Source organism: Bubalus bubalis, chromosome 20 (genome assembly GCF_019923935.1).
Source record: "Bubalus bubalis isolate 160015118507 breed Murrah chromosome 20, NDDB_SH_1, whole genome shotgun sequence".
In the NCBI taxonomy this organism is placed as follows: domain Eukaryota; kingdom Metazoa; phylum Chordata; class Mammalia; order Artiodactyla; family Bovidae; genus Bubalus; species Bubalus bubalis.
In genome coordinates this window covers 12551790-12572394 of record NC_059176.1, presented here as the reverse complement: position 1 = coordinate 12572394, position 20605 = coordinate 12551790, and the positions used below count along the sequence as shown (strand labels likewise).

The following is a 20605-nucleotide window of genomic DNA, read 5'->3' as shown; positions in this document are numbered from 1 at the left end:
GGAAAGACAACTCAGCGCTCCCCGGTGAGCACGGGACAGGGCCAAATGGCAAGAGGGCGATAACATGTTTACATAACACAAGGCTGTTTTACCCCAAATACTCGGTGTCAAAACCCCACAGTTCCTCCCAACGCAGACAGATGGAACAGGGAAGACACCAGCCCTCGCCCTGGACTCCAGGCAGCTCTGCCCCACACCCCGAACTCCATCCCTCAAGGAAGGGTTACATAAGCCCTTCCTCCAGGACGACCCAGCGTGACCCTGGGCCCAGGGCCCTCAGAATCTGCCTGGGTCCGACCGACTGTGGAGATAAACCAGGTTCAGGTTTATTTGAGGGGAAAGCGGAAGCCAGGGGCCCACTTGCAGGGATACTCGTCACCCCGCTCTTGGGAACAGCGCCCTGACCCTGGAGTCTGAGTGCAAACTCTCAGGCAGGCAGAAAGCCCCTACCCTCCCACCAGCTGCCCTGGAGCCCAGAACCGGGGAGCACCCGCACCTCCCCTGGTTGCCCAGTGGCCAGCCCTCTGTCTTCAGGGAAGTACCCAGCTTCCTACGTGGGGTCCACCCTGCCCACACGCCGACCATGGCGTCAGGAACCGGGCACTCCCCGGCCCCCACAACTGGTTCAGGGACGAGGGTGTGACCCAGGCTGACCCTTCCGAGGTGGAGGGGAGGCCCAAAGCCCCCAGCCCGGGTTCGCACCCCAGCCCTACCACCCACTAGCTGTGACCCTGAGCTAGTTCCTTAACCCCTTGGGGCCTCCACTCCTTCTATGAGGAAACAGGGGCACTCCAAGCCCACACCCCCAAGGGGTGTAATGTAGATCAAAGGTGATACCACACGAGGACCTCGGTACTCAGAATAAAGGTCAGCTGTGAGGACTCATCTTGCATCACTTGGGCCTCAGAACGAAGCCACACAAGGGAGACTGGGGAAGAGAGAGATCAGGTCCTGCGGACACCATGAGAGCCCCTGGATCCACCTAGACCTGAAGCTGCCTCTGCACTGTGTTAACACTTACAGGAGCCGCTTTATGACTGAACCTGGTCAGCCCTGAGGTTTCTACTGAAACCCAGACACTGCTGCATCTCGTAGAAATCAGTCAGAGAGCTGCTTTTCTCTCAGATCATTAACTTCACCCCAATAACTCGCCACATCTGTCAGCTGATGGAGACAGAAGAGTGCCCTGTGGTGTCCTCCATTGATGCAGACAGAGGTGTAGATGCCTGGCCAGTCCTCCAGGCTCACCCCCAAGGGAGTCACCATCCTTCCCCCTCCCCTCAGAACTGTCTGTGTCCCACATGGCCACCCCCCGACCCTTCCCAGTGGAGCACCTCAAAGAGCTCGCCCCTTTGGCATTCCTGGCAAGGCTGGAGGAAAGACCCCTGGGATGGTGGCAGGGGGACACCAACTACCTGGGCCTGTGGACCAAAGAACTCATCCTGGTCAAGGAGAGATCTGCCAACCATGACCCAGAACAGAACAGAACACATTCTGGCCTTGTATTCAATCTGCAATTCCCTGGAGGCCAAAGGAAGCCCGCTCGTGGACTCCAGGACGAGGGCCCAGCACGCTGGGCTGACTCACTGAGTGCTCAAACCTGCAAGGCCTGGTGCTCTGAGCTGCAGATCCTCACCTGCAAGGGCCCCTTCTGGCTCCGAGGGGCGGGGAAACTGCTGCTCTGCGATGGCGAACCGCTGCATCTCAGCAGCAAGGGAGGGGCGACACAGACGGCCTGACTACAGGTCAGGGGAGTGAAAGGCAGCCCTCCCTGCTTCTGTCAGGGATGGCCTCTGGCCCCAACAAGAAAGGAGAAGCTTGTGTGCTGAGCCCCTCCTGTGCGCAGGTATCAGGCTGACTCCTATCACGGAGGAAATTAAGGCCCAGCTGTTGTTTGTTCAATCACTAAGCCATGTCCGACTCTTTTCGACCCCATGGACTGCAGCGCACCAGGCTAACCTGTCCTCCACTATCTTCCAGAGTTTGCTCAAACTCATGTCCCTTGAGTCAATGATGCCATCCAACCAGCTCGTCCTCTGTCACCCCCTTCTCCTCCTGCCCTCAATATTTCACAGCATCAGGGTCTTTTCCAACGAGTCAGCTCTTCGAGTCAGGTGGCCAAAGTGTTGGCGCTTCAGCTTCAGCATCAGTTCTTCCAATGAATAGTCAGGGTTGATTTCCTTTATGAAACCAGGGAGGGGCCACCCAGGCAGTAAAAGGCTGTGTCAGCATTCACAGCCCATCACTGACCAAGACACACACTGTTCCTGGGACACCAATCTAGCACGGCCCCACCTAAGAGGCTTCTGGAACTCGGCTTGCCCATATTCTTCCCAGATATGAGGGCTGCTCACACATAAGCTCAAACATACGGTCCATCAACCTTTAATGGCTGACTCTAACACGAATAACAGTATTTACCATTTGCCCACCAGGCGCCAGGTTCTGTGCTAAAAAGGACTCAAGCTGCCTCAGCTCACCCAATCTGTTCAAGTATTCTGCTGCAGGCTGGTACTAAAATTCCCATTTCGGGTATAGAAATGAAAGGCTCAGAGAGGTTAAGTGGTTTGGCCCAAAGTCACAGAGACAGCACCTCTGCCTCCAAGTTCTTGAAGCTCCTTCAAAAGCATTTCCCACTTCTGAAGCCAAGGATTGGCTCCAACAAGAATGTTCCCAAGAGCCTTCCAGGGCTTTGGGGATCTTTCCAAGGTGCTTCTGAAACCCTCGAGCTTCAGTGGAAAAAAAGCACCAAGGTTCCCCAAGGTGACCCCAGAAAGGGACACGCATGGCAACTTAAACAGAAGTATAAGTCCATTTGCTGACAAAGGTCCGTCTAGTCAAAGCTATGGTTTTTCTAGTAGTCATGTATGGATGTGAGAGGTGGACCATAAAGAAGGCTGAGCACCTAAGAACTGATGCTTTCAAATTGTGGTGTTGGAGAAGACTCTGCAGAATCCCCTGGACAGCAAGGAGATCAAACCAGTGAATCCTAAAGAAAATCTATCCTGAATACTCATTGGAAGGACTGATGAAGCTGAAGCTCCAATACTTTGGCTACCTGATGCAAAGAGCCAACTCATTGGAAAAGACCCTGATGCTGGGAAAGATTAAGGGCAGGAGGAGAAGGGGGTGACAGAGGATGAGTTGGTTGGATGGCATCATTGACTCAATGGACATGAGTTTGAGCAAATCTGAGAGATGATAAAGGACACGGAAGCCTCACGTGCTGCATGGGGTCACAGAGAGTCAGACGTGATTTAGCAACTGAGCAATAACAAGGCCATGGGGCCTCATCCACATGGGCTCAGAGCATTTTAAGGAAGGAGTTTGAGAGGCAAGAATGAGGGGATCCTGGGAATCTGAGTGTCACTGTCTGGACAGAGCACATCACATACTGGGAGACCCAAACTCAACATCCACAGACAGATGACAACGCTGCTGAAAGCTGTCTCAGTTGATGCCCAGCCTGAGTGAACACCACCTGAGCCAGGACCTAAATTTCCCGATTCCCAGCAAGCCGTGCATCCAAACGAAACTGAAAATGAAAAGGAGAAAAGTTAAAAACTAAGGGGTGCTAAGGACAGGTCATTAGAAAGAACTCAGACAAAAGGAAAGCCATCCTCTCATCCTCTGCCTTTACTTACAAAGAAAATAAACTCTAATGGTCAAGAGTCTGGGCTCTGGATTCACAGAAGTGCTGTTCAACTCACACCCCTAGAAGGGACCAGCTATGAAGTGCTGGGGAGGTCAGTTACTCTCTCTGAGATTGTTTCCACATGTGGAATGACAGCCTTAAAGCACAGGATCAGGCTGGTGACTGGAGCTCCAGGATGGGGAGCTACTGTTATTCCGAGGGTTTGCTGCTGCTGCTGCTAAGTCACTTCAGTCATGTCCGACTCTGTGCGACCCCACAGACAGCCTCCTACCAGGCTCCTCTGTCTCTGGGATTCTCCAGGCAAGAACACTGGAGTGAGTTGCCATTTCCTTCTCCAATGCATGAAAGTGAAAAGTGAAAGTGAAGTCGCTCAGTCGTGTCCGGCTCTTAGTGACCTCATGGACTGCAGCCTACCAGGCTCCTCTGTCCATGGGATTTTCCAGGCAAGAGTACTGGAGTGGGGTGCCATTGCCTTCTCCGATTCCGAGGGTTTAGCTATTCTCATAACACTGGAAACAATGCCATGATGTCCACGGCCTCACGCAAAGGAGCCCACTGTCCCCTCACCACCAGGGCAGCCAGAGCAGCACCTCCAAGGACATAAGAAAAATAAGTACATTTCTCACCAGCAGGGGCTTTGATGCCCAGAGGGTCAGGCAGCAAAGGTCTGAGCACCCACAACCCCATGAGCACAGGCCGCAACACGCCTGCATGCAGGTCAAGGTGAGGGTGGGGGGCTTGGGGGCTGATTTCGAAAGAACCAGAACTCTTTCCTGATAGGATCCTGGTGTCCCTGCCCAGACCTGCCCACGCGGAGGCAGGAAAAGATCTCTGATGAAATGGCCAGCATTCCTTTTCTGTTCAAGGAGCCCTCAAAAAGGGCTTGAGTGCTAGGACTTTTAGGATAAAATCTTAAAGAAAATATGCTTTAGTGTCAGCAAGGCAAGGTTCAAATCCAAGCTGCCCCATCTACTGGGTCTAAAACTAGGGGCTCACTCTGCATCTTTCTGGGCCTTCGTAACCCAGGCTGGGGTGCAAAGAGGAAACTCCATCCAGAGAGAACCCAAGAGGCCCACAGCACTGAATGGTCCTCAGAAAGATGCCCAGGGCCCTGGGAGGATGAGCGCCAACCCAACAGCCCCTGGGGACTCACAAATACCCCCACACGTGCCAACATGCCCCCGTTCTCTCCAAGGGTCCCCGATCCCCTCTGGGAGAATGGAAGAGAGCCCCATACAACCTGCACACCCCTCCCTACCACACCTCCCTCCCTCAGACCCAGCCAGGCGCACAGCAAGGAAGAGGCTTCCGTGGCCCCAGGCTGCCCTGGGGAGCTCACTGCTGCATGGATCCTAGCGCCCAAGAGTGTCCAGCATCCAGCAGGCACTCGATAAATACATACTGTGTGACTGCACAAAGGAATGAATGGGGTGCTCTGCAAAGAGAAGACGCCCGGGGCAACCCAGACTCACCCTCTGGGAAGGGGGCGCCGAGCAACCTACACTGGGATGGGTGCCCCAGGGAGGGGCCCAAGGGTTTTCCACACCCCGGCCCTTGACTGTTGGATGGATAAGGGTGCAAGGTAGAAATGAAAGTGAAACTCCCATAGTGGCCTCCACTCAGCACCCACCTACCACTCCCAGCCCCTCCCAGGAAGCAGTCAGCTGAGAGGCCGTGTTTTGGTCACGGGTGCTGGAGGACCCCAACACCAGAAAAGGAGGGAGGAGGGGGCAGGGGGGCTACCTTGTCTGCCCTGGGCTGGGGGCTCTGGCCAGACACATGTCAGAGGCCCCAGACTCTGGCCTGGTTGGGTAGGGGGGCCAGTGGGGAGGGCAAGTCCCAGCACGTATGAAGCGCTCCATGCTCAGTAGCCCTGGAGGTGGGTGTACTAATGCCCCCCTTTACAGAGGGAAGCACAGAGGCTCAGGGAGGTGGAATGACTCACCAGTCATCCACAGCCAACTGGGCAAGTCTTGTTGCTCTGATTGTACAGTCATCTCACCACCTGCCACACCTCAGGGCCCAACCACTACGTTCAGAGGATGCTCACAAAAGAACGCCTCGATTTTCTTCTGAAACTGGGTTTCAAGCCAGTGGTACCCGGATGAGATGAAGGCCAACCGGCAGGGTGGAAACAGCATGGTTTCAGGAGTCAGTGGGCTCCGAGGGTGAGTCCCAGCCCTGCCACTCACAGCCGGGTGATCCGGCAAGTCATCTCGCCTCTCCCTATGCCTCCGTGTTCTCATCCAGCATATGGAGACACACGACCCATCTTGGAGAGGAGATTCCCCATCTTCAATAGTGCCCGGCCTGTGGTAGGCTTCACCTCTCCTCAGAAATTGGGTGTGAGTCACTGGAGGGAGCAAGGGGCATTGAACACAGCCCTTCTGCAGCATCGGGGCCTCCTGGATGAGCCCCCAGTTCTGGTTTCATGTCTCAGGCTCCAAGACCCGAGCAGGCAGAAGGCTGATGAGGAGCCAGTGGGTTTGCAGACAACACTGCAGAACAAGGGGCTCTGCAGACCAGGGGCTGCCCCCTCCCCCACCCCACCTCTGCTCCTGGCCCCCTGCCTGATTATCAGCGAGCACCTGGCCTAGCCAGTCCCCAGGAATGTCTCCTGAGCAAAGACCATAGCAGCTCCTCCCCAGCCGCGGGATCCGCCTCTAAGGAATTTCAGTGCAAAACAGGCGCCGGAGGCAAGACGTTTTTAAAAGGGGTGAGTTGTTGTTCAGTCCTCAAGTTGTGTCCAACTCTTTGTCATCCCATGTACTGCAGCATGCCAGGCTTCCCTGCCCACCACCAACTCCTGGAGCTTATTCAAACTCGTGTCCATTGAGTCAATGATGCCATCCAACCATCTCATCCCCTGTGGTCCCCTTCTCCTCCTGCCCTCAATCTTTCCCAGCAACACGGGGGAGAGAATACTGCCCACAAGGTAGCAACCAGCAGGTAGGGTAGCTGGCAGGCAGCCTGGTGCCACCACCCCGTGTCCCTCCTCCCACGTGATGAGGATCAAACAAGGCAGTGGATGGCGCGTGCCACACAAGAGCTACCCAGGTGGGCTCCAGGGAACACGAGTCCCACACAGCGGTTCTGGGGACAAACCAGCCCAAGAACCTTTACATCCCAGACGCCCTCTTGGAGGCCCCTTTCCCGGAGAAGCCCCACAGTAAAGAGGCTGCTCTAGCCTGTTTAACTCGGCGCCAAACATGCCTGATGGCTCTGGGGTGAGGCCTAGTAACACCCTTCGGGAAGTGCCAGTGTCTGTTTCCCAGAAGAATCGTCAGGGCACTTGTTAAGAGGCGGCTCCCAGACCCTTTCCCTGGAGGGTTTTAAGTGAGGGACAGGTGGACTCAAGGATATGTTCTTCACTGATGCCCCAAGTGCTTCTTCTGTTGGGAAGGTCAGCAAACACTGGCCTGGAGGAAGGTGCTGTGATCAGTCGCTCAGTCCTGCATCCAACTGTGTGCGACCCTATGGACTGTAGCCCCCTGGGCTCCTCTGTCCATGGGATTCTCCAGGCAAGAATACTGGAGTGAGTTGCCATGCCCTCCTCCAGGGGATCTTCCTGATTCTGGGATCGAACCCGTGTCTCTTAGGTCTCCTGCACTGCAGGGAGATTCTTTACCCCCTGAGCCATCAGGGAAACCCCTAGAGGAAGGTAAATGAGTGTAAAAGAGAACAAGCATCCTTCCCCCCACTCCCTGGGGACCCAAGGCCTAAGCTGATCCTCAGGAAAGCTCGGCTGGCCTAAGGCCTACCCAGGTCCCCCAGGTCCTCCATGACCCCTCACCCCAGCCCACCCTCAAGGCCCAGAAGAGCTCATTCCCAAATACAAAGGCTGGACTGAACCAGGCCAGAGGGGAGCATCCGTCCTCCTGTCCAGACCCCAGAGCACAGCCTCAGGTGGAGGAAGGTCCCAGGGCTACCCACCTGGTCCCTTTTGACACTGTCAGGGAACAAGACCACTGGAGGAAACATTGCTGCCTCCTCTGCCCACCACCTGTCCAACGCGGACACCGACCTGCCCTTACCCAGGTGGCTGCCCTTGGTCCTCAGGGCACCCAGGGCCACAGCAGAGGCAGGCCAGGCAAGTGACCTCCAGGCAGCAGACCCCACCCGCCCTGTAGCGCTTTACCTCCCAGAGGAATGGGCACTCACTCTTACTAAACGTCACCTCCTCAGAGAGGCCTTCTCTGGCCACACAGTGGCCGCAGCTGCTCCTGCCACGGCTCTCCCATCCGCAGGCTTCCTGGCTCTAGCTCCCCTCTGCAGCATTTTAAACCTGTGTGCTCGTTTCCCTTCATCTCCTTACCAAGCCTCTAGGCGCAGGAGGGCAGGGACCAGAGCTAGCACAGGGCGGGCCAGGGTGGAGTCTCAGGACTTGCTGAGTGAATGAAAGAACGAGGGAATAAGGTGTGCCTAGCGGCTCAGTGGTAAAGAATCCACCTGCCAATCCAAGAGACGGATTTGATCCCTGATCCAGAAAGATCCCACATGCCGCAGAACAGCTAAGCCCATGTACCACAGTTATCGAGCCTGTGCTCTAAAGCCTGAACTACTGAGCCCACGTGCAGCAAGGATTGAAGCCCTCGAGGCCTGGAGCCCACGCTCCACAACAGGAGAAGGCACTGCAATAAGAGGCCTCCTGCACCCCGTAAATAGAGAGTAGCCCCGACTCGCTGCAACTAGAGAAAAGCCCATGCCGCAAAGAAGACCCAGCACAGCCAAGTAAATAAATAAAACTATTTTTTTTTAAACGAAGGAATACCATATGTAAAATAGACAGCCAAAGGGAATTTGCTGTATGGCTCAGGAAACTCAAATAGGGGTTCTGTATCAACCTAGAGGGGTGGGATGGGGCAGGAGACGGGGAGGGAGGTTCAAAAGAGAGGAAATATACGTATACCTATGACTGATTCATGTTGAGGTTTGACAGAAAACAAAATTCTGTAAAGCAATTATCCTTCAATAAAAAAGAAGGACCTGGGACCCACCACCTTCACCCTGGGGTTTCTTTCCTGGCCCAGGGCACTCCAGAGTCACAAGCAACTCTGCTGAGTCACAGGGGCCTGGAAAAGGCTTCAAAACCCACGGGTTGGTTCCTTCACCCACTGACACCCTCTCTGAGCCCCTACTGTGCTCACTGCTACAAGCAAGCACTGGGGGGCTTCACCAGGAAACAGAACTGCCCAAGTCTCGACCTTTATGGAATCCACCTGCCAAAGGAGAGAGGGACAAGGAGCGGACAGAAATAACGAGGCCAGCCAGGAGGCACTAAGGGTTTGAGATCCTAAGTGAAGCAAAAAGAAAACCAAGCATCTCTCAGAAGCCGTCCAGGGAGGACTTCGGCATGTGTGTCCCGCTGCTCCCCCAGGGCGGCTGGTGGCTGTGCAGAGTGGACCCAGCACGTTCTGCCGGCGGGGGCCTCCAAGGGCGGTTAACACAGTGGGCACCCCACACTCACGGGCCTGGGAGGGAAGGGGCAGGAGTTGGGGGGTGGGGGGTCCTTCACGGGAGTGGTTCTCAAATCCCCACAGCCAGAGTCAGATCCACCCCCGAGCCCTCAAGATGGGGGGTGGGGGTGCAAGGCACCCCCAGGGGCTGTCACGATCCTCTGCCCCACCATCACGATGGGCCCGGCTGGAGGGAGAGGCCCCGGGCCGCAGGGGCAGCTGCCTTCTCAGGACGGCTGGGAGCCGGCAAGACAAAGCAGCAGGCAGAATTCAAACAGCCCAGTGGGAATGGCCTCATTCACAGCTCTGGAGGAAGTGCTGTTTGAAAGCAGGAGGTGGGGAGAGGGCTCTGGTCTAGGACTGAGACGACCCCCGCCCCCTCTCCCCCCATCCCACAGTGTGACCTGGGACCAGCCGCCCCACCCTGCCTGGGCTCCCCTCCCAGCAAGGCCGCACATGCCCAGGCCGGCCAGCAGAGCGGGAACGGCTGCGTGGACCGGATTCCCGCACCCAGAGGGATGGCGTTCGAGATCCACAAGGTGGCTCTGCCAGGCAAGGAGTAGGTGCTCAGCTCCTGGATGACCACGCGCTTTCTAAATGAATCTGGCTTTCTAAAAAAGGTACCAGAATATTCCCGTAAAAAGCCAGCTTGCCAACTGAACTCAAAACACAACGAGGAACAGAAACCCTCTTTAACAGCCAACTCTCATGCGGCACTTCACTACATGGGCCTTTGCTGAATGCCCCAAGCCTGCTAAACCTCGAGGAGAAATAACCCGTGGAGTGGAGGCAGGAGGGCCCAGGGGTTAGGAGGGAGGCCCCAGCCTGATGCACAAGCGAGCCGAGCTCTGCCCCAGCAAGCACGGCCATCCCTGCTGACGGGAACTCAGTCCTCCCGTCATAAGAGAAACGCAACCAACAGTATCATTTCTCACCCATGTGTGTGGCCGAGATCAAAAATGTCCACGCACTGTGCTGGGGAGGGAGTGGGTGACAGGTCCTTCCGCTCGCTGTCACCAGTGAGCAGCACCCTGTCCTGGTGAGTGGCTTCAAAACTGCCCCGAAAAAGTCAAACGCCTGTACCCCCTCACTCATCTGGCAATAAGCACCCAGACCAGGGGGTGGAGCACGCCCTGCCTACCATCTACACCAGCAGATGCCAAGCACAGGGCAAGAAATAGGGTCCATTGTTTTAACACCTGAAACCCACAGCCATTAAAGAAAGGAGGTAAGTGATAAGAAGCGTCCCCAGAGAAGCAGTGATGGGCAGTTTCTCTAAGACACAGCGTTTCATGAAAGGAGCCAAGGACAGAACAATACGTGCAGAAGAGATCCATACACGCATGCCCCATGTTTTGCACAAAACCCTTGGGGTTGGGGAGGGGGGGCAACATAGGAATAGGGGATTTTTTAAAAAGGTTATTATATTATTATACAAAATCATGTGGGGCTTCCCTGGTGGCTCAGATGGTAAAGAATCTGCCTGCAATGCGGAAGACCCAGGTTCTAGCCCTGGGTCGGGAAGATCCCCTGGAGGAGAGCATGGCAACCCACTCCAGTATTCTTGCCTGGAGAATCCCATGGACGGAGGAGCCTGGCGGGCTACAGTCCATCGGGTCATAAGAGTCAAACATGACCTAGCGACTGTCACACACATACAAAATCACATGTGTGAAACTTTGGAAAACTGTAAAGTACCACAGAATTTCAAGAATCATTCAATTTTTTTTTTAAGTTAAAAAAAAAACCACCTCGAGAGAAAGAGACTGCCGACAGTGTGTGTCCCTGAGTGACCGGAACTCAAGAACAAAGAGGAAATGGACTGACTTTTCATTGTGTATTTTGAGTCCTTTTCATTGTGTATTTTGAATCCTCTAGGTTTTAACATAGGCATGTATTAAATATTCAAAAAGATAAAACAATAAATGTGAGCTAATCATAGCAGTAGCATGATTGGCATGGAGACTCTTGGCATTTTCAGGAAACCCAGTACAAACTCCTCTTGAATCTCCAAACTTGAAAAAAACAAAAGTATCGTCTTGCGTTAACATAATTTCTTCAGGCTCTGCATCCATAAAACAGGTGAAGACAGCAGCCCCGGCTTCCAAGGGGCTGTAAGATCCCCACGGGCTGGGTGTGTAGGGAGATACTGGCAGGGCAGCAGGCAGGGTAGGCTCCCCCACCCCACACCCCCAGCCTTGCCCCAGACCCACACCCAGGCAGGATGAGCAGTCAGCCTCCCTCCTGGACTTCAGGGTCACTCTAAAACTGCCCCACCTAGGAACACTCAACCTGCAAATGCCCAAGATCCAGGAATAGACAGACATCTGCAGGCAGACGCCCACTCACCCACTCCCCAAAAATGTAACAGAAGCAACCACCACCCACAGAGTTCCAGGCACAGTCCGGGTCCCCCAGAAACCCTGAGCAAATACTGTCATCAGCCTCACTTTACAAGTGAGGACACCGAGGCACGAGCCCAGGTCACATGGGTGGCCCGCTGTCGAGGCAGGCCCGGCACCCTGGCAGGCTCATCAACAGACAGCAGCGGCCCTGGCGGTCCATCTTCTCCCATAGGAAGCCCAGTTCACCCCCGCAGCAGGCTGGTGGAACGTGTTTATTTGAAAGGATAAGTATGAACAGTCCCAGTGTGCAGCTGCAAAGGTTACTTAAGTCAGTACCTCCTCCTATCCCCATGTCCCTAAAATGGTGCCAGATCCAATCATTAAGAAACGGAAAAAATAAAACCCACTCACAGACCAGCATCACTTAACCCTGGAAACAATTCTCCTTCCTCCCCAACTATGAATCTCCCCAAAGATAGAACCACACTAAATCCTCCCAGCAAAAAGAACAAACCTAGAGTCCTTCATTTAAAGAAAAGAATGGGGACTTTCCTGGCAGTCCAATGGATAAGACGCAGCACTTCCACCACAGGGGGCGCAGGTTCGATCCCTGGTTAGGGAACTAACATCCCGCATGCCTCACGGCATGGCCAGAAATCAAAAAATTTTAAACATTAAAAAAATAAAATAAAAATAAAGGTATGTAGGCCCTGAGGGTATGGGCCACCTGAGAAGCCAGGTTCTTGTCAACAGCAAACTCCCAGCTCCCTCCTCCTGCAGCCTCCCAGAGCCCCGGCCTAACCTGGGCAAAGAACTTATTAATAAACAAGGCAGCCACATCCTCAGGTGTAAAGGCCTGGGATCTGGGCTCAGGAAAGCCCTTCACTTCGAATCCAAGTCCTTCATATGGCCTGAGCCTCAGTTTCCCCATTCTGCCACCCTGGGCTGCTGGGAGGATGACGTGAGATGAGGTTCCAGGAAGGAAAGCGTTCGGGTCAGCTGATGTGATGGTAAAGATGGACAGAGGACACATTTCACACCAAAATGCTTTGCGACGTCGTGTGTCTTTCCACCACAGCCTGCACCGCAAGTTCAGCTGCAGGAAAGAGGAGCGGCGAGGCCAGGCACTGGAGGGCTGACACAGAAAACATGGACACAGCGAACCGGGTCAGCCAGCACGTCCGCACGGGCCACTGCGGAGAACTGAGAGCATTTAAAAAAAAAAAAAATCACCCGACATTTTTCAACTAACAGCTTTACCTCTCAGCTTCCCCTCTGAAGTCCCTTCTGCGTGTAAGGAAGCCTTGAGGCTGCTCCAGGGTTAGGGGAAGGGGCAGGCAGGCGGGAAGCCAAGGGGACACAAGCAGAATCATCCCTGGAGAGGGGCAGACCTACTGCCAAATGTTGGGAACGAACAATCCCGCAAGAAATAAGCCAAGTCAAGGCCTATCTGTCAGGGAGCCAAAGGGACACTCCTTAAGACACCACGCTTCCACTGCAGGGGACGCAGGTTGGATCCCTGGTCTGGCAACTGACACCCCACATGTCTTGCAGCGCAGTCAAAAAGTATAGAATTTTTAAAATTAAAAGAAAATAAAGGAATGTAGGCCCTGAAGGTATGGGCCACCCTAGAGGCCAAATTACTGTTAACAGGAAACTCTCAGCTCCCTCCTCCTGGAGCCTCCCAGAGCCCTGGGCTAATGCAGGCAAAGAACTTATTAACAAACAAGGGAGGACCAGGGTGTGAAGGGACAGCCCTCCCCCCTGCTAAGGTGTCCTGGTAGGACCTGCTCCAACGGTCCACGGTCCAGGGACACCTGCAGGGGGTGATGCTCCTTGGAGAGAGGACAAGACGCTTGCTGAGGCCACAGCTCAGGATTACAAGGAAGAATCTCCGAGACAAAACAGCAGCACCCCCGTGACGATGACGAGGGGGTCCGCACATTCTAGTAGCTGAACAAAAGGAACAGAAGTATGGAGGCTGCCCCGTCTCAGCCTGTGAAACAAAGGGGCTGGGTAGACAAGATCTCCCTTCCGGTCCTAAGATTTTCTTTTTTTTACAAGGCCTGGCATTTGGCTAAACAACTCATCCCGCTGCGTTCAAGTCATCCTCTCCAGCGCTGACACTGCCCCAAACATTAGCAGCAGGACCTCAAACCATTTTCAAACATCTCTGGACTTTTTCACTATGGAACTCGAGGATGATTCATCACCCATCCAAATGGCAACCCCACGTGACAACGTCCATCCACAGCCCCTCTCAGCCACTGAAACTGCACCAGCATTCACATCACACCCACCAGCGGGCAAAGGACTCTGGCCACTCCAGAGGGTGGGAGTACTTTGCACCCAGTACAGAAATGCAGCCACCAGGGGGCGCCACCCTGAACGTATCCATAATAAAGGAGAGAAGAAACAGAAAAATTCTTCTGTGTTTTCCATTCCTTCCTAAGCTTAAGCGACAAAATAGCTAAAGCTCCCCTGATGAAAACACAAAGTGGGTTTCCTGAGGTTCTAGAATGACCCAGATATTTCCCTTCCTCTCTTTGAAGTCAATATTTTGGCCAGAAGAAGGCAACTAGACTTTGAACGCAACCACTCTTTCAGAGAAATGAACACTCCATGCTGGAGCTTCCCCGGAACGGCTGACATCACAGCTTGCCATGAACCCACCAATGTTTAAGGGCAGGAGGGTCTCTAGGGAGGGAAAGGCAGTCTGCAAGTCCAGCCTGAGGACCCAGCCACGAGTCTCAGTCTCGGTGGGAACTGTGTTGCGAGAGCCTCCTAATTACCAAGCAAAACATACCAACCAGATGACAAGCCTCGTGCTTCAGCTGCAGGCACAGGACGACACAAACAGAGAAAGACCTCAGGAAAAAGGGTGCAAGGTATCAGTGGGGATTTCCCAAGTCTCAGATGACTGCAGGGGGAGCTCGGGCACCCGACACCAGACCAGATTTCAAGAACACATCAAAGGGGTTTCTGCACATGTCTTCAGTGTCTAGGGCACATCGTCCACGTGTGTGTGTTCAAGCGCCCCTTTCTAATGCTGCAAAAGTCCTCACACTTCCAAGGCTCTGGCTGCAAGTTCCTCCCCATTTCCTTGTAAATTCCCCGGTCATTTGGCATGCCCTCCTGAAAATGAAAAGCGTGCTTTCTCCCAGGGAAGCCAGCAGGAGAGGAGGCAGCCAACTCCATACCCAGACCGAGGGATGCGCAACCCTCAGGAGCTGTTTTAGACAAGGTGTGCCCCTCTGGCTGCGGGGAGCAGAGCGCCTGCAGGGCTGGAACAGGCCAAGGAGCAGCAGGCCCTGGGGACAGGCATGAGAGGGGCACAGAGGTGCTGTGCCAGCCTGCACAGGCCAGCTCAGACCAGCCACTCGCTCCGCATGCCAGGAGATAAGGAAACTCAATTGTTTAATTCATCATTATGTTTGGTGACCCAAAAGGGACAAAAATGCAAGGGGGACCCATTTTTGAGAATCAACTCTACCAAGTGGAGACACGGCATAACAAAAGGTTTTCCACCTGGAGTTTGCAAAAGGCTTGGGGAGCCAGATTCTCTTAGGCTTTCACTAAGAACCGGATTTAACTAAGGGCTTCTCAGAGGCAAAGCCACCATAGGGGAACAAGGTGAGGCAAAGCCGACCCAAGACTGGATGCGTCTGTAATGGACTAAGAATGTGATCCCATCTTAATAAAACACCTGGAGTCTCCACCACTGAGGAACTGCACGGGGTAGGGGGTGGGGACCTCGAGGGAAGAAGGCCATTCTACACAAGCGTTTACATTCTGCACCAGCCACTCCCTGGCTGTGGGACCCCGGGCCAGGTACCCGACCTCTCTGCGGATGGATTCCCCCCTTTCAGACATGTGGCCCAGAATCACCAACCCAGCCAGTTCTCAAGGCTGGTGCGAGGCTCTAATGAGACAGCAAATGACCTACACGCCAAGTATTGCTACTCGCTTCAAAGAGGCTTAATCCAGCGACATGCAATGACAGATTCTTGCAGAGAGCTGCGCCGGAGGGGCACCTAGTAGGTGCCCCGCAAACACACAAACATGGGTGCCCGCCTCCACGAAAAGAAGGGGGACGAAGGAAGAGGACCACTCCAGTCCAAAAGTAACCTCCAGCCACAGGCAGACAGCGTGGATTCCCCCCATTTCCCTGGTTCCTCTGCCACCTTCAGCAGCGCTCCCATCACGCCCGGGGGAGCCAGGGGTCTCCCTACCCGGGGTCCCCGTGCACCTGAGAGCCCTGGTCCGTGCCACACCGCTCGTACTGCCCACCGCTTCCCTCGAGCACAGCCAGCGGCCACCACAGCCACCTGGCTACTCGGACTCAGGGTCCCCGCGCACCGTTTCTTCCCGTTTCGCTCTAACCTCCGGAAACAGCCCCCCGCCCCCCGAGGCTGAACCTGGGGCTTAGGCCGGGGGGGTCCCCGGGGGGTGGGGGGGCCGGAGCCCCGTGCCTCCTTACCTGCACAGCTCGGCGAAGGCCTGGAAATTCAGCTTCTTTATTTTCTTCTCGCTCAGCCAGTAGCCAACTCTCTTCCCTTTCAAAAAGGTCTGCATCTTCCTCTTCGGGCGGGGAGCTCGGGTCCGGAGGAAATCGCCCACAGGCCGAGTCTGGCGGCCCGGCGCGCGCCGCGAGCGTGCGGGCACCTCCTCCCGGCGGCGGGGACGCGGAACGGGGCTCCGGGCGCGCAGTCCTGCCGGGAGGGGCGGGCCGGGGCGGGGCGGGCGCCCGGGCGGAGGGAGCGGCGCTCAGCGCGGCATTCCACTGGCTGCCACAGTGCCGGGGGCCGCCCGCGCCGCCGCCGCCCACGCCCCCGCCGCCTGCGGGGCTCCGGGCGCGCAAGTTCGCGAGCGCCGGGCCGGGCCGGGGAGGAGAGGAGGCAGGCCCTCCCTCGCCAGCGCCGCCCTCCCGGCGCTCGGAACCGAGCCGTACGCCCTCCAGCGGCGGCCACCGACGATCGGCCCCCGCGCCGCCCCCAAGTCCCTCCTCCCGGCCCTCCCTCTGGCTCCCGATCGCGGGGCGCCCTCCTGTCCGAGCCTCCGGCGGCGCGTTCGGCCGATCCGAGCCGGGCGCGTGCCCTTCCCGACGGGCTCGGACCCCGGCAGGGCGCACGCGGCCGCCCGCGCCCCCCGCCGTCCTCACCCGCCGCCGCCGCCGCCACTTCCTCCTTGTCCCGGTCCTCGCTCCGGCGCGCGGCTCGCCGCCGTCGCCACCGCCGCGCTGACCCGGCCAGCCGGCCCGCTGGACCCCGCCGGGGCGGAGGAAGCGCGAGAGCGCCGGCCGCCAGGGGGCAGCACTGCCCGCCGCCTCTTAAAGGCGCCGCGCCTTCCCCCCCGGGTCTGGTTCTTCGGTGCGTGTTTATGTGAAAGGCTCAGCGGTGGAGCTTGGGGGACGGAGGGAGCAGGGCTGGATTTAGGGCGATCCTTGCCAAGTGCTTTTACTTTTTAAAGGGACGAGAGGAGTCGCGGTGTGGGCACTTTCTGCCTGTCCTTTCGGAGTGATCGAGCCACTTGAATTTCATTCATCAAAAGCATCTCTGTACCCTGAGCAATATTCAGTCCCAACTGCAGCAGAGGGCGCGGGACGAGCGGGGGGTGGGCGGGGGTTGGCGCGGCAGCAGACACTCGATGAGATCATCTGTCTTCCCCGGAGGAGAAAGACCCAGGCCCAGGATGGGGGCCCCTAGGGTTGGGGACATAAACACCCAGGGGCCTTCTCAGGCTTAAGGAGGTTAACCACTAGACACACTCTGGGTTCCCTCCAAGGGAAAGGCAAGGAGGGGAGAAACTAGAAGCTCAAGCCTCAGGGTGGCTAGCACCCTTGGTTCCCCTGTAGGGCCCTAGGGGAGCATCCTACCTTCAAAGAGTTTGGGCAAAGTGGGCATCACTCCCCAGGTCACGGCAGGAAAAATGAATGGGGTGGGGTGGGGTGGAAAGGGTCTCCAATTTTCAGGGAAGGCATTTAAGCTGACCTTGGAAAATAAGGATGAGGTGGACAGGTCTGAGAATCGGGGGTGGCTTGAAGAGAGGCAGGGAGAACTGGAAGAACCAAGTTGTTGGGGGTGACCAGACTGGAGCTTATTCTCTAAGGCCCAGCCTTAAGGGCCTGCCTTCTTCCCCTAATTACAGCTTCCCCATCCCTCTTCCTGCAGGCCTTCCCAGCTGCAACTAGGTGAAGCTTGTCCACACCAGATTCCAGGAGGAAGCACAGAGGTCTTCTGTCTCCACTCTCAGCTAGCTCCACCCTTCACCCATCTCCCCTCCCCTTACACCCTGGCTGGGTGACCTTGCAGGCCACTTAGCCTCTCTGGGCCTCAGGTCCTCCCTCTTACCTTAGGAGGTAAGCCCTGCCTCCTGAAAGCACCGCAGAAGAGCAGCGGCTCTCTGGCCTAGAGTGTGTGATGTTATGAGAGGGTCTGCTGCAGGTGGGAGCAGAAGGAGCAATGCCTGCCGCTCATTGTAATGGGAAGAACAGTCTCTGGCTTCAGAAAGACCTGGCTTGGGGGGTCCTAGTTCAGTTCCTCCCAGCTTGGACAAGTCACTTAAGTTTTGCCTCTGATCTCCGGGTTGAAAAAGTAATGGCTTGCCTTAAAAGATTCTGAGGAGGATCAGGACAGGGTATTAGACTGGCCCTCCCAGCAGGTCATCAGAAATGGAGCTTGTTACTGCCTCACCAAGAACTCTGTTTTTTTTAATTGAAGTATAATTGACTGGCAGTATTATATTAGCTTCAGGTGTACAACATAATGACTCAATGCATTATGACATGATCACCACGATAACTCTAGTCACCATCTGTCACCACACAAAGTGATTACAATATTATCAGCTGTATTATTGACTATATTCCCTGTGCTGTTCATTACAGCCCTGTTACTTATTTATTTTATAGCTAGAAGTTTGTCCCTCTTAATCTCCCTCACCTGTTTTGCCCATTCCTGCCTCTCACCCCCACCCCACAACCACAAGGTTGTTCTGAGTCTGTTTCTAGTTTTGTTCATTTGTTTTCTAGATTCAGCATATAAGTAAAATCATATGGTATTTGCCTTTCTCTGACTTACTTCACTTACATAATAACCTTTATGTTCACCCATGTTGTCACCAATGGTAGGATTCTTCCTTGTGACTGAGTGATGTTCGTGTATGTGGGTCTGTGCCACACCTTGATCCTTTCATCTGTGACTCTTCGGTTGCTTCATGCAAGGATTCTTTTTTTAATTTAATTTTTATTTTATATCAGAGTATAATTGATTTACAGTTTTGTGTTAGTTTCAGGTGTACAGCAAAGTAATTTGGTTATACTAATATATCTATTTTTTTTTTCAGATTATTTCCCCATATAGGTTGTTACAGAATATTGAGGAGAATTCTCTGTATTATACAGTAGGTCCTTACTGATTTTTTTCTATATAGTAGTGTGTATATGTAAGGATTCTTAACTTGAGGTCCAATTAAGTCCCCTCCTTGCCCCGCCCCAGGACTTCAGGAACCCCTGAAGCTGCCAGAAATCACATGCATCATGACCATAGCTTTCAACAAACCCTCAAAGTCTGAGTCATTGATTACTCCAACTTCCTGTCTTATCAATGAAGCAATGGACCCAGAGAAGGAAAGGGATTTGGCCAAGGTCACAGAGCAGATAAGTGGGAAAGCCTGAACCAGCATTCCAAGGTCAAGAGTTCCCTCACCCCCAAGGCCCACCACCATTGGAGATGAGACGGCTGTGAGAGGAGAGGAATGTGTTCTGAGGGCCAGGACCCCTGCCCAGGGAAAATCAAGATCCTCCCACGCATTGGTAAGACCAGGGACCCACTGACCCACCCACACATCTCTGGAACCCTGGGCAGATCCTGGCCTCAAACCTCCTCTCCATGAGAATGGGAAATTATGCATTTATACCTCTGTTTTAAGATCTTGGTCATCCCTCAGGGAGCTCCAGGGCTGGAACCATCCTTCAGAGCTGTCCCACCTTGACCAAGGGAGTGGGCCTTTCTGCTGTCCCCGCCCCTGCTCAATCAACCAGACTTTGAGTATGGCTGACCCAAGGGAGGGACAAGACCTCAGGCCAAATATTCCTCAGATTCATTCCTTGCTCCTTTCTTTCAGTGCCACGGAGCCCGTCAACCCTTCCCCCAAACCCTTGCCCATGTATCTGTCCCATCAGTTCGGCCAGTCTGTTCTCTGCGCTTCAACCAGGAGAGACTTCAGACGGCAAGTCAGATTTGATGAGTCCGATCAGGCTCCTAACTGCCCTCCCCCTCCCCTACCCAGCTGACTTCCCACTGTGCTTGGGATAAAATCAAAGCTGCCCACCACCCTTGTTGTTGTTCAGTCGTCCCCTTATGTCCGACTCTTTGAGACCGCATGGACGGCAGCAGGCCAGGCTCCTCTGTCCTTCACTATCTCCCTGAGTTTGCTCCAACTCATGTCCATTGAGCCAGTGATGCCATGCAACCATCTCATCCTCTGTTGCCCCCTTCTCCTCTCGCCCTCAATCTTTCCCAGGATCAGGGTCTTTTCCAATGAGTCAGCTCTTCACACCAGGTGGCCAAAGTATTGAAGTTTCAGCTTCAGTCCTTCCAATGAATAGTCAGGGTCGATTTCCTTTAGAATTGACTGGTTTGATCTCCTTGCTGTCCAAGGGACTCTCAAGAGTCTTCTCCAGCACCACAGTCCGAAAGCATCAACTCTTCGGCACCCGGCCTTCTTAATGGTCCATCTCTCACAACCGTACATGACTCCTAGAAAAAATATAACTTTGACTATACAGACTTTTGTTGGCAAAGTGATATCTTTGCTACTGAATATGCTGTAGGACTGCCCTCCTAACCCCAATCCTTTTCCTTAGGGTGAAGGCGACTTTGGGAGGTGAGACAGGGTAGTGATTGAGAGTTCCAACCCAGGATTCAACTTGATGGACTTGAATTCTAGCTGTATGACCTTGTGCAAGCTTCTTAACCTCTCTGAGCTTTGCTTGCCTCATCTGAGAACCAAAAGGTTGTGTCCATTTGTAGGAAACTGGTTAAGTAAACCCATTCTGCAACAGTCTAGCACAGAAATTAAATGTGCTAGTTCAAGACAGCCAGAATGGCATGATCATGTATTATCTGTGGGACTGGGGGATTAGATGA

The 20605-nt window shown here is 54.6% G+C and overlaps 1 protein-coding gene and 1 long non-coding RNA gene across 4 annotated transcripts in view; one reads left to right on the top strand and one right to left on the bottom strand.

Moving 5' to 3' along the window:
* The window catches only part of ITPK1 (inositol-tetrakisphosphate 1-kinase), a 156453-nt gene extending 138627 nt beyond the window's left edge, over positions 1 to 17826 (bottom strand). Inside the window, exons 1-2 of one of the 3 annotated variants that reach the window (XM_044933154.1) lie at positions 17807 to 17826; positions 15937 to 16168 (exon numbers count right to left, since the gene is read on the bottom strand). In XM_044933154.1, the coding sequence (XP_044789089.1) occupies positions 15937 to 16031 (95 nt within the window). In that variant the 5' untranslated portion in view covers positions 16032 to 16168; positions 17807 to 17826. Of the gene's footprint in view, positions 1 to 15936; positions 16169 to 16617; positions 16750 to 17806 lie in introns of those variants that run through there. The other 2 variants (XM_025271536.2, XM_044933153.1) reach the window with 2 other exon arrangements.
* On the top strand, positions 16697 to 17802 carry LOC123330853. The gene is made up of 2 exons (XR_006547095.1): positions 16697 to 16825; positions 17627 to 17802. It is a non-coding gene; the product is annotated as an uncharacterized LOC123330853 (long non-coding RNA).
* Positions 17827 to 20605: the final 2779 nt, after the last annotated feature.